The sequence below is a fragment of the Talpa occidentalis genome, unplaced genomic scaffold, assembly GCF_014898055.3.
Source record: "Talpa occidentalis isolate TD23 unplaced genomic scaffold, MPIMG_talOcc4v2.1 talOcc4.14, whole genome shotgun sequence".
Lineage (NCBI taxonomy): Eukaryota > Metazoa > Chordata > Mammalia > Eulipotyphla > Talpidae > Talpa > Talpa occidentalis.
Genome location: NW_023601433.1, coordinates 75,132,018 through 75,144,595, shown reverse-complemented (window position 1 = coordinate 75,144,595; position 12,578 = coordinate 75,132,018). Strand labels below are relative to the sequence as shown.

The following is a 12,578-nucleotide window of genomic DNA, read 5'->3' as shown; positions in this document are numbered from 1 at the left end:
CTTCTCCCTGTGCTAAAAGCAGTTTTTAATTTCTCTAAATGAAGAACAACAACCTTTGATGTCTTCTCACATTTCCCTAAGATCCCTCACCTCAAGGCCACCAGACCCTAACTATCACGGCAGTCCTCTGTTTAGCTTCAAGTGCACAAAAGATAGTGTTTCCAGTGGCTTCAGATATGGTAGGAAGGGAGCCGGTGAGACCAAGCGCTCAGGAATTCCCTGGTCTCCACTGGGCTACCCACTTGCTGAACTGCCTGAGCCAAGTCCCTCCTGATGGGCAAAAGTCACAAGTTAGCAGTCTGTAGGAGGCCCTCCTACTCCACCAAAAAGGGCTGGGAGCTGGAAGGATTTGGGGACAGGAAACAAAATGGAATGGGAACCTAGAGTATAGAACTTAGAATTCAGAACTTGGGTTTGAATTGCAGAATTTGGAATACAGAATTGACAAAAGACCACTTGGGGAGGGGTTTCTAATACAAAACAGATGGAGAGAGGTTCATTTGTTTGTCCTTACGATGAGGTGAGAACTTGAATGTGAAGTTCGTCCCTTCTGCGCCAGTATCTCCTGCCCTCCCTTCCTCTCTCCTGTCCTTTCCTCTCTCCTAAAAGCAAAAGGCCAGGCTAGGGCCCGTATTTCCCCTCACTTGCATTCTTTTTCTCCATCATTATATTCTGTCAGCCCAACCCTCATTCTTCTGGGCCTCTGTATGTGAAATGGGGTCAGTGGTTATAGGGGCCTGCTCAGTGACACCCCCACCTCATGAATCCCGGGGTAGCTTGATTCTGCCTCCCCTTTAAGAAAACTTGTACTGAAGTTGCTGGTGGAACCAATTAAATATTTACTATAAAACACAGTGTCTTTTCTTCTTCTGCAAGGTACTTTGGCAGGTGCCCTGGGTAGAGCAGAGCAGAGCTGGCCAGCTTCCACCTGATTAATACCCTCCACAATGCCCCCTTGGAGGGTATGGTGTTCCTACCCCAGTGACATAATTCCTTATGAAACCAGGGGTTCAGGACATCGGTGTTTCTAGTTATGGATTAAATAGGACTTACACCAAAAGCCCTGAGCACTATTTGTACAATACACATCAAGAGTTAAAAACACGTGAAGCTGTCAAATGCTGCATTAGAGTTGGGCAAATCCAGTCTATGATGGGGGAACTATTGATGCACACGTGGAGGAAAAAAACAAGTGTAAAATGGGGTTAAAACCTTCTCGACTTGCTCCCTTCACTAGTGTGAGGTGTTTGGGTACATGTTGTATAACAGTTAAGAATCCAGGTTATAGAGGCAAATCCACAGGGGTCTAGATCTTGGCACTTCCTCGCTCCAAAGGGCATACGACAAACACATGGCACAACGCCCACTAGTTTCTGGGGAAAGTGAACGAGGCATAAACGCTATTTTGCCTTTGCAATCTCAATTTCCTGTTTTTAGAGGGTGTTGGCCGGCTGGGACCTGTCGACAGCACAGGAGTCCATGACCTCGCCTCCACACGGCCCAGTCGCCGCCAGCAAGGCGAGCCAGCGGCCAGAGAGGCCCTTCCCGCCTCGCTTCCGGCCTCCGCGCCTCACTTCCGGCAGGTCTCTCCTTTCTTCCGTTTCTCTATGGTGCGCGGGCTGCTGTCCCTTTGCTGCCGGAAGTGACTTCCTCGCCGGGACAGGTTTGGGTAACCGTGTGGTGAGGTGGGAACCGGGACAGCGGAGCGGAGAACTGGGCGCAGCGCGGCGCTTCTGGGGTGAGGTCCGCGGCTCCCGGCAGGAGTGTCCAGGCTGGGGTCCCATCCGGATTCTCCCCTCACTCCCGGGGTTCCTAGGCGTTCGGCGCTGCGCGCGGTTTCGTCTGGAAGATGTTGCCTGCAGCATTGTCTGGTCCCACGCTGTAGCCTCTGAATGTGACGGCGACGACAATGGTGGTTTAGATTTAGTTTAAGGTGCTGGTAACAGCTCACATATATTATGCGTTTATGTGTGCCAGGCTCTTTTGACTGTTTTCAGAGGCACGACTTTTTACACTTACGCCTTTAGGGCTCCATTTATATAGGTTTTGCCAGATTAATTTACCATTTCTATGACTGTTTACTCAAGATTTTTAATCGAGTCACTATTAAATTTACTTTAAAACTATGTCATAAATGGAAAACTACTCTTTTCATATGCTTCAAGTAATGATAAAAATATATTTAACATGATGAAAACAGATAATTGTTAATAATTCTGGTTAGATTCATTACTGAGAGCTCTGAGACAGTTCTTGGTTATCAAAGGAATGTTGGCATTCAGAGTTGTTAAAGACAATGAGAAATGAGTTTCTCCTTGAAGCAATCAGAGGTTTCTAAAGAGTTCAAGACTTGAACTCTCTCCTTAGGTGTTTTAACATTATTTCAGATCACCCATGCACCTTCTAAAGCCCCAGTCCCAGATTATCTACATCACTTTTTCCAGTGGATTGCCTCCTGTTTTATGTACACAACAATCCCTGAGGGAGGACCTGTTACTGTTGTTTGGTCTGTGAGGAAACAGACTCTGAAGAAAGTGACATGACATAAAATTACAGTAGAGTGGATACTCCACTGCAGGGCTTCTCTGGCCTCATTGTAAGTGTTAGTAATAAATTAATGGTTAAGGGAGCAGTGGTGCCCACAGGGGGCTGCAGTGACAAGTAGAAAGTTAGCTGAGGAAACATGTTTTGTGATCCTAGAGCCCCATGAAATGTAGATTTTGTTTTTTTAAATTTTAGGGAGTTGGTAGCATCACCGGATGATGTTTTATAATAAGGATCAAATGAGACTATACCCATAAAGGGTATGGGTATAGTCAAGGCCCAGCTCACTGCGATCAATCAGTAGTATTGGGAATGGATTTATATGACAGGCTGAGAAGTTTCGTCATTGGGGTGGTGGTGGAGAAGTTGAGTTCATTTTGAACAGGCTGAAGGATGATTTGTTTTCCTTTGCACAGAGGATGAAACTGAGACTTTGGAGATTCAGTGACTTTTCTTGAGTTACCAAAGTTGTAAGTGGCCAGAATTGCTTGTTAGAAAATCTTCAATTCCAACTCTGGAAAATCTCAAAGCTTTCCTCTCTTAACAGGTCTCTGCTGTTTGCTCCTGACCTCACCAAACAACTATGTCATCAGAATCAAGCAAAAAACGAAAGCCCAAAGTCATCCGAAGTGATGGAACCCCAACTGAAGGAAAGCGTAATCGATCTGACACTGAGCAGGTGAGATCAGCCAGGACTGGCTGTGCTGCTGAGATATTGCAGCTTGTGACAAAGCTTCTGGCAGCTGAGGATTCCAGGGACAACCTCCCAGACGTCCTCCTCTTGACTGGGTGTCTGGAATTCTCACTTGGCTCTACAAATCTTAAGTATCCATATTAGGTTTTAGCGGTAGTATCCCAAGAACAACAAGCCTATATTAGACTCATTAGTGCTTAAGAAGAGAATGTAGTCTAGTATAGTGTGGGTCTCTAATTGTCCTCATGGTCAGAAGAAGCAAGTTCATCTGCAGCATGCTGCTGGATCTTTAGAGATGTGCATCCTTGTTCTCTGCTGGAGAGAGTACTAAACAGTCCTAGGACCATGTGTTTCCAGAACTTCTGTGGTCTGAGAGCTCATGTGGTTATCAGGTTTTCCTCCTTTTGCTATTTCTCTGTCCTTGAATCTGTAACGTTAATTTATGACAACTCTTTGATTGGTTAGTTTTGCTTTTTAAATTAGAATAGAGAAACATACCATCTTAAATTAAATTTAAATGAAATTAAAAATGAAGCTTTCCATGGCCCTCCCCCGTGGCACAGCGGTTGAGTGCTGGGTTATAAAGCTGCCCGCAGCCTCTGCAGCGCCAGTTCAATCCCCGGCCACCTGACAAGGGTCCCACATGGCGCGCAGACCTCTCCTGCCGCCCGCTGCTCCCCTCAGCAGTGTACTTCGGTCCTTCTGCCTGTTCTGCTCCCCGCTCAGGCTCTGGTGAATTCTCTCACCCTCCCGCCGTTCTGATTGTACCCAGTGCTTGCATTAATAAATAAATAAATCTTAAAAAAAAAAAAAATGAGGCTTTTCTCAGATTTAGGAAATCAAGATTAGTGAAGAGTTTTATGCTTTTGGGGCATTGATTCTGGCTGTCTATTAAAAGGATATATTTTATTTACAGAGAATGGGGGCCAATTATGATGTTTCGTTTTCTGCTGAAGCTTGATTTGACTATGTTAACACCCATTGGATAAAGATTTGTTAAAGTGAATTCTTGTTCATTTGTAGTGTGAACCATCATAACATTTTGATGGAGATCTGTATTTATTGCAATGGGAAATTGCATTAAATAGCATGATCCCGTTTTATTTAAAAATAAAATTTGTATTTGTCCACATTACTTTTGTTGTTGTTTCCTTGTTTCATCTTTATTATTTTTGTCTACATTATTAACAGTGGCATTATTTCAAGCTGGAATGTAAGGTTATAGGCAATTTTTCATTTTCTTTTTCATATTCCCTACTGTGTTCTGAATCTGTGCTACCATGCATGAATTACTTAATAATAATCAGGAAGAGAAAAAGAGGGATTCTTTTTCATTATGGAAAAAAGAAAAACATTTGAGGACCCAGTCCTTTAGAGATCTTACTCAAGGCTTCATTGTTACCTACGTCAGTTAAGGGTCCCTGACCCTGCCGGGGAGACTTAACCCATACACCCAACCAAGGCCACTATACTTGTCTCAACAGGAAGGTAAATACTACAGTGAGGAGGCTGAAGTAGACCTGCGGGACCCTGGCAGAGACTACGAGCTATACAAGTACACGTGCCAGGAGCTACAGAGGCTCATGGCTGAGATCCAGGACTTGAAGAGCAGGGGAGGCAAAGATGCGGTAAGTAGTGGACCCAGGCAGATATGAACCTGATGGGTGTGTCCTGGGACCAGGACGAGTTTCCTGATCCTCATCTACTGTCCTAGTCATGATTCAGGTATTTGGATCTTGGGGGCTTCAGAGACCTGCCTGCTAATTTTTTGAAATGTTTCATTACCATTCAGTCATGGTAGTGTGGCAACCAGGCACAAGGCGGCAGGCCCATGGGCTGGGGGACTGGGAGGCTGGTGGGCCTCTTGGCTCCCAGCAAATCTTTACTCTCTGGGCCTTCTCATGGTTGTCTTGTCTCATGGTTCTGTCTCTTGGTAGTCACTTGTCCTCTTGTAGCCATTCCCCACCACCATAGCTGTCCTCTGTGAGATGCTGCCCTCTTAGCCTCAGCCTCCAGGCTCAGGTGTGCCCACTTATGCATGCCCACACCATACTTCAGGTGTCCACAGTCAGACATGCCTGCCCCCCGAACCCATGCTCTGAAGTGCCTTCTGCACTCAAGGCCACAGGCAATAGCTACAGAGGCCAGCGGTGTAAAAACCTTGAGCATTACTTACCCTACAATCACCAATTACAGTAATGAAAGTACAGGATAATTCATTTTTTCCATACCTGTAATATGATATTTCATCCAATTACTACTTAATAAGTGCTAGGCATTTGGCTGGGTGTTGAAAAAGGATAGTACATATGAATTCCCTTACTATTACAAGGATGGATATGTACAAGTAAATCAGAAACTAAAATGAAATTACCATTAATATTAACTGAGTAAACCAGACTTCAGGACAGAGAAAGTAAACAATGTAACTAAAAGCTGGATGAGATATATTCAAAACAAAATGACCCATATTTTTCTTGGACTCTCATTTATTTGCACTTATTACGTTTTATCTGTTTTACTATAGCTAAGCTTTACAGGTTTACTTCTTCAGCTTTCATTTGAATTATTCAGTAATGTTATTTAAGAGGTCAAATTGTATGGCACAGTGTTGTAATTATTAGGATATCTGTGTACCATATGTAGGAACAAATGTTTGTATTGGGTGTACTTGCTCCACCTTCAGTTCCTGTTACTACAGTCCCAGCAGAAATTGATTTTTTACCTGGGGACCTTAAGCATTTCCTTTACACAGTTACTCATGTCCCTTTGATGTAGCTCAGGGTTCTGAGCTCCCTCTAGTGTCTATTTTTCACCTTGGGTGAGGATGGGTCAGCAGTGAGGGGCTGAAGGAAGCTTATTTGAGGTCTTTACCGGTTTTCTTTGCCCACAGGCAGTTGAGATTGAAGATCGAAGGATCCAGAGCTGTGTGCATTTCATGACTCTAAAGAAACTTAACCGATTAGCCCACATCAGGTTGAAGAAAGGAAGAGATCAGACCCATGAGGTAGGAGTTGAGAGGCTTAACCCTCCTCCTTCCTCTTCCCCAGCGCTGCATTTGCTGCTTCTCTGCTCTGTGCCTCCTGACTGGCCCCACTTACCTCTCACTTTGTCCTCCTATCAGGCCAAGCAGAAAGTAGACGCCTATCACCTGCAGCTCCAGAACCTGTTGTATGAGGTGATGCACCTGCAGAAGGAGATCACCAAATGTCTGGAATTTAAGTGAGTTGGAGAACAGGGCTTTGGAAAAATGATTTGTGGGCAACTGCCTTTTCCTTGTAGCTCTGTTAGCAGTTTGTTTCAAAAGAAATCAATGAGCCGGAGACTGCAGGATCTGGGAGAAGGGTGACTCGTTCACTGTCAGTGGGAGAATTGGAAGTAGTTGCTTCCGGCTGCACAAAGAATCTCAGAAACCTGTCTGACCCTTTTGAGTTTTGAGCTCTGCACCTGGTAAAGGTAGTTGTCCCTCCCCAGCAGAGACCTTTGGTCCATCTTCAGTTCCTATTATTACACCAGTTCAATTCCTAGAGCACTTCCAGTAACATCCTTTTTACCTTTTGGTCTCGTTTTCCTTTTTGAAGTTCTAGGTGTTCGTTTTTGCAAATGGATTTTGGTCTTTGGAACCTGAACTTCTTGCAGCTTAGCTGTCTTGAGGTGAACAAACTATAGTTTCTTAGTGTATTCTTAAAATATAATGTGTCTTGAAAAAACCGAGGTGAGAGCTGAGAAGTAGTGTAGACTGGGGAAGAAGAGGAAAATGTTCTGGCATAGTCAGACCTGTTTGTGCAAACAAAGGCAGATTTTATTTGTAATAAACTTAGAATGAGGTAGACACGTTGGACACTGGGTCCAATGAATTTTTAATAATGGTAATGATCTGATTTTTTGAGAGCCATCTTTTTCTACATCATCAATTTATCACATAATAATACTAAATACTAATAGAGGTGAAAGCTGTATAGGTTCTGTACCTGTGTCAATAGTATTGTACCATTGTCTGGTTCCTGATTTTATGTTATGCCTAGATAAGGTATTGTCATTGGGAGAACACAGGGGAAGTGTACGTGGGAGAAGCTCTCAGTACTACATTTGAAACTTCTTAAGAGTCAAACTATTTGAAAATAAATGAAAGGTGACAGTACAGTGGACCTTAGGCCTGTGCGGAGCAGGTGACCACATGGGAGGAACTTGGGTCCTGAAATGAGACAGTTTGGGTTCCATTCCCTCCTCTGCCACTCACTAACTGTGTGACATGGGGCTAGTTGGTTATCTGTGGAAGTTTCTATGTCATTTGAAAAATGAAGGTAAAATCCCCACCTCATAGTTATTATGAGAATTAAGTGAAGTGAGGATGGGGTATAGTGGAGCTTTTGACATGGTAGCCGCTATTATCACCATCATCTGTCCACAGCTGACTACTGTGTTAATGCAGCAGAGTATGGGACTTCTTTCTGTCTATACACATGCATGTCACTATAAATGCATCAGTCAAAGCCTCTCAATCTTTTTCCTATCTAATCCTGCCATGTTGGACTTAAATTCAGTTAGTGTTTTGAATTTATGTTTATTCCTGTTGAATGACATTTCTTGGTTTCAGCCTGGCAGTCTAGACTTATATTGTGGTGTTTTGTTTGACTCTTCTGTCTCAGCTTCCTTGCTCAGCTTGGGGACATTTGTAAATTTGATCAGCATCCCTTCCTTTAGTTAATTCCTGGATACAAAATATTAGCATGGATAAGGATCCTGTGGCATATCACCAACTACTTCTCTTCACACTGAAACATCTAATGAGCATTTACTGATAATGGATTCCAGGTTCCTGGACCAGGAACTTAGTAAGCATAAGTATGACCAGGGCTTAGTAAGCATATATGGGGTAACTGTGGGGGTGTTTAAGCGACAATTTGTGTTCCTGAGAATGGCAACTTGACACCTAGTTTTTGTCTTCAGGTCAAAGCATGAAGAAATTGATCTGGTCAGTTTAGAGGAGTTTTATAAAGAAGCCCCTCCAGATATCAGCAAGGCTGAAGTCACCATGGGAGACCCTCACCAGCAAACCCTTGCACGTCTGGACTGGGAGCTAGAGCAGCGGAAAAGGTAGTTTCCCCTTTTATCTTGTTAACCTGTGCAAACATGGACCTTTAGACAGGACACAGTGATTTGTCATGACCCCATGAATAGACAGCAAATAGTCTCTAAGACCAAGTCCCATTTTATGATTGATTCACACCTGGTAGTTCAAACTTCACCAACCACATCATGGGTGGGTTTGGAATTGCTTGACACTGTTAACAGAAAGTTAGAGTAATTCCCTTTAAAGTTTTAATAACTGGACCTAAATGCCTTTTGTACCATAAATCAATTATTTTTGCCTTTTTCCCTATAGTTTCATAAAACTTTACAAACATTGTTTTAGAAATTTGTACATTCTTGTATATAGAGAAATTATTGATATAATTCACATAATCATTCCCTTATTGGATTGATCTTTTAAATTGCTTTCATTTTAAGCTATCACAAGTGATGACTCTAGGCTCAATTTTTATATATAGGACTTTTCTATAATAAAGAACTTTTATTAACCAAGTGCAATGGAGTGTCTGTACTAAGTAGTTTAACTTTTTTTTTTTAAAGATTTATTATTTATTATTTATTTATTTATTTATTTATGCAAGCACTGGGTACAGTCAGAAGTGTGGGAGGATAAGAGAATTCACCAGAGCCAGAGCAGGGAGCAGAGCAGGCAGAAGGACCGAAGTACACTGCTGAGGGGAGCAGCCGGCGGCAGGAGAGGTCTGCGCTCCATGTGGGACCCTCCTCCGGTGGCCTGGGAGCAGCCGGGGATTGAACCAGCACTGCAGAGGCTGCGGGCAGCTTCGCAAGCCAGCGCGCAACCACTGCGCCACCGGGGAGGCCCCTGTACTAAGTAGTTTAAGCTATATCTTTCTAGATATAGTGTATCCTGTTTTTTCATACCGAACTTTCCACAGTTGAATCCCTTTCATATTTGTATGAGAATTTTAGGGCTTTTGGTTGACATATCTGCTCTTTTTCCTTTGGAGAAGTAGCTGTTTTTATTTTTGCCATTTTCTATTGCACAGTCTATTTGGTAACTTTGGTCCACCTGATACATGTGCTAAGTATTCAGTTGGTTCCTAGAGAATTGGTGTCAGCTTTTAGCAGGTGGGGCTGGCCCCTTGTTCCTCTGTGTGCTATATACTCTGGCCTTGGCATAGGTAAACCATGAGTGTTACGTTCCTGTGGCACTAGTCTGGAATCCATCCCTACTATGCTCTACTGAGGCTGATCTGTGAACCTTATTTGGATCCTGTAGCTGCTAGGTTCACATTTTTGTGAAAGGTTTGGGTCTAGCCTCTGAGTCAAGAAATGAAGCATACAATGACATGAGACTATAGTATTGATAACGCGTAGTGGTCATGGCAGAGCTTCTGGAGTCAGAGGTATGGATTCAAAACCCAGCTGTGTGCTTATAGTCAGCTGGATTACCTTGGGCAATTTACCTACCTCCTTCAGCCTTCATTTCCTCCTTTAAGGATAACAAGAGGCACTATTTTTCAGGGTTTTCATAAGGATTAAATGTGACAGTGCTTGTAAAGAATTCCCCAAGGTGCTTGACATGTAGTAAGTGCTAGGTAAACTTTAACAGTTAATTGCAACTGCTATCAGGAGGAGTCTGACAGTGACAGGCATGTCAGAGTATCCCTAGGGAGCATCTGGTGACAGTGTTCTGTCCTCCCCGAACAGGCTGGCAGAGAAGTACCGAGAGTCTCTGTCCAACAAGGAGAAGATCCTCAAAGAGATTGAGGTGAAGAAGGAGTACCTGAGCAGCCTCCAGCCTCGCCTCAACAGCATCATGCAGGTGAAGGCCTCCTCCCCCTACCCCAAGTCTCTTGCTTTGCCTTCCCACCTAGTGAGTCTTTGCTGAGTGCCACCAGTGGTCACATTTCCCTTAGGTTTTGCTAGATCTATTAGGGCACAGTGCAAGAATGGTCCTGTCTGCAGTCATACCCAGCTGGTGTGATAAGGTTGTATCCTAGGTGAAAGAAATTGCTGGCCAGCTGATTTCAGGAACATATCCACACATTTACTTGAGTGTTATCTTTTTCACCCAGAATCTCTGCCATGTAAAACACTTTTTCACAGACTCTGTTCTGTTTACTTCCTACATCGTTCCTACCAGTCCCAACATTTCCAGCATCTAAGCATGCTTCCATGGACATGAGATCCCTTTGATTGCATCTCAGGGGAAGACGTCTCTGAAAGTCTTCTAAAAAGACCTTTACTCATATTTGACCTTAAGTAGAAAAGTTCTCATTTTACCTGTAAAATCTAATGTCTTTCTCTGGATAAGTAACTTGATTTTTGTTTACTTTGTGAAGCCAGATTTGGCCTAAATCCTTATAGCTTTATGAAGCAGTGTGAATGGCTAGTCTGGATGAACTTTGTAAAAACATCCCAGAGAACATAAACTCGTTCAAAAATTCGTAAATAAATTCACTCTAGTGGGATTTGGCTAGGTCTGTATTTCCTCTCTTCAACTGTAGGCATAGAATGAGAATTGTTAACAAAAATACTCTCCGGTTGTAATAATGTGGAATTTAGACTGGGGTTGTCTTGAAATCTATAGATCACTTTGGGAAGAATTGACATCTGGCAATAGCAAGTCATCCAGGCCATTAGCGTGGCATATATCTCCATTCATTTAGATCTTTGTTTTCTTAGCTATTTGAGTAGCGGCATACATGCTTTTATTCTTAGATATTTGATGTTTTCTTGATGCTGTTGAAAATTTTTTTGAGTTCATTTTCTTATTGTTTGTCGCTGGTATAAAGAAGTAAAACTTTTTTATTGATCTTTTAGCCACCTATAATATCTTTTAGTTTATCATGTACCACTTTCATAACTAAAAAACTATAAATGGTAACTAAGCAGCTATGTAGACTGCCTGAAAAGGAAAATCAAAATTTCTCCTTATTGTATTCAGGCTTCCCTCCCCGTGCAAGAGTACCTCTTCATGCCATTTGACCAGGCTCACAAGCAGTATGAGACGGCCAGACACCTGCCACCTCCTCTCTATGTCCTCTTTGTTCAGGCCACTGCATATGGGCAGGCCTGTGGTGAGTATAGGGGCTGGGTGAGAGGAGGAACTTGTGGGAGCAGCAGCTGTGGCTGATTGAGTCATTTGGAAGCACTTCCTGTTGAGGAACAGCCCCTGGCCATCCTCAGAAGCCCTCAGGTGACAGCCGCTGCCTCCCCTTTGCACCACCCAGCATGGCAGCTTTGGCCAGCTGGCCTGAGGCTGAACTAACCTGATGGGCATTTCAGTATGGATGGCTTGGAATCTTGATGAGCTTGTCTGGTCAGCTGTTGGGTGCAGTGCCCAGGCAGCCTGTGGGGCTCACACATGCTCTCCCCAACCAGGCGCGCTTGGCAGGTGAATTGCATTTCTTGCGCTGCATCAGAGAGATGGCTTGGTGAACTTGGGTCCCAGCTAGCTCTCCCAGGCTTTCACCTGCCTTGAAACTGGCTGCATGTTGTTTGTTACCAAGTATCAGCAAGTGAGAAGCATCCTCCTGATGCTTAAAGGCAACTTGTGACTCCACTAGGATTTTGCTTTGTTTTTGGAGATCTACCTCTTGCCCTACTGCAGCTTTCACCTAATAACCTAGACTTTCCTTTCCTGCCCCCTTCTCACCCCCACATCAGACAGATGTATAATGCACCATGCATGCCTCTTCACCCAGCCATGGGCATTGACACATGACTGTCTTTCTTCTTGTGTCTTCCTGGTCCTTCTGGTTTTCTCTCTCCCTTTCCTTCTCACACCTGTTTCCATCATCAGCTCATATGAAATCCTCCCAGCCCCCTAGACAGGGTGAGTAATTTTCTTTTCTTTTGTGTTTATAGTCTAGCCTGTTTCCATTCCTGTTTTACTGTAGAATTCTAGGATTTAACTACTCAAAAGAACATCTGGCCTTTGCAGGCAGTTAATGGGGACAACTCTTTTAGGGTGAGGTTCTTGTAGGATTGTCATAGTCGTTTATGGCCTCTGGGAATAGTATCTCAATGACCTGGCATTTGGGGGAATTTTTCATTCCTCGTTAGTGCATTTGCACACACCCTTTCAAGCTCTATGATTATCTGCATACCCTTTTGAATGGAGGAGTGGAGGTACTCTGTGTGACTTCCAAGAATTAGACCCAAGGAGTTACACAAATGGAGTTACACAAAGGCAGCCTAAGGCATCGCTTATTGAGGGGTCAGGCCTAGTGCATGGAACAGGCTGCTTAGCTTCATGCTTGATATTAAGTTCAAGTTG

The 12,578-nt window shown here is 43.6% G+C and overlaps 1 protein-coding gene across 7 annotated transcripts in view; it reads left to right on the top strand.

Annotated features, from left to right (window-relative positions):
* The first annotated feature begins 485 nt into the window (after positions 1-485).
* THOC5 (THO complex subunit 5) overlaps positions 486-12,578 on the top strand; it is a 28,337-nt gene continuing 16,244 nt past the window's right edge. The window contains exons 1-8 of one of the 7 annotated variants that reach the window (XM_037510845.1): positions 486-520; positions 3,092-3,223; positions 4,723-4,866; positions 6,132-6,245; positions 6,363-6,460; positions 8,189-8,335; positions 10,004-10,118; positions 11,244-11,376. In XM_037510845.1, the coding sequence (XP_037366742.1) occupies positions 3,128-3,223; positions 4,723-4,866; positions 6,132-6,245; positions 6,363-6,460; positions 8,189-8,335; positions 10,004-10,118; positions 11,244-11,376 (847 nt within the window). In that variant the 5' untranslated portion in view covers positions 486-520; positions 3,092-3,127. The other 6 variants (XM_037510848.2, XM_037510846.1, XM_037510843.1 and 3 more) reach the window with 6 other exon arrangements.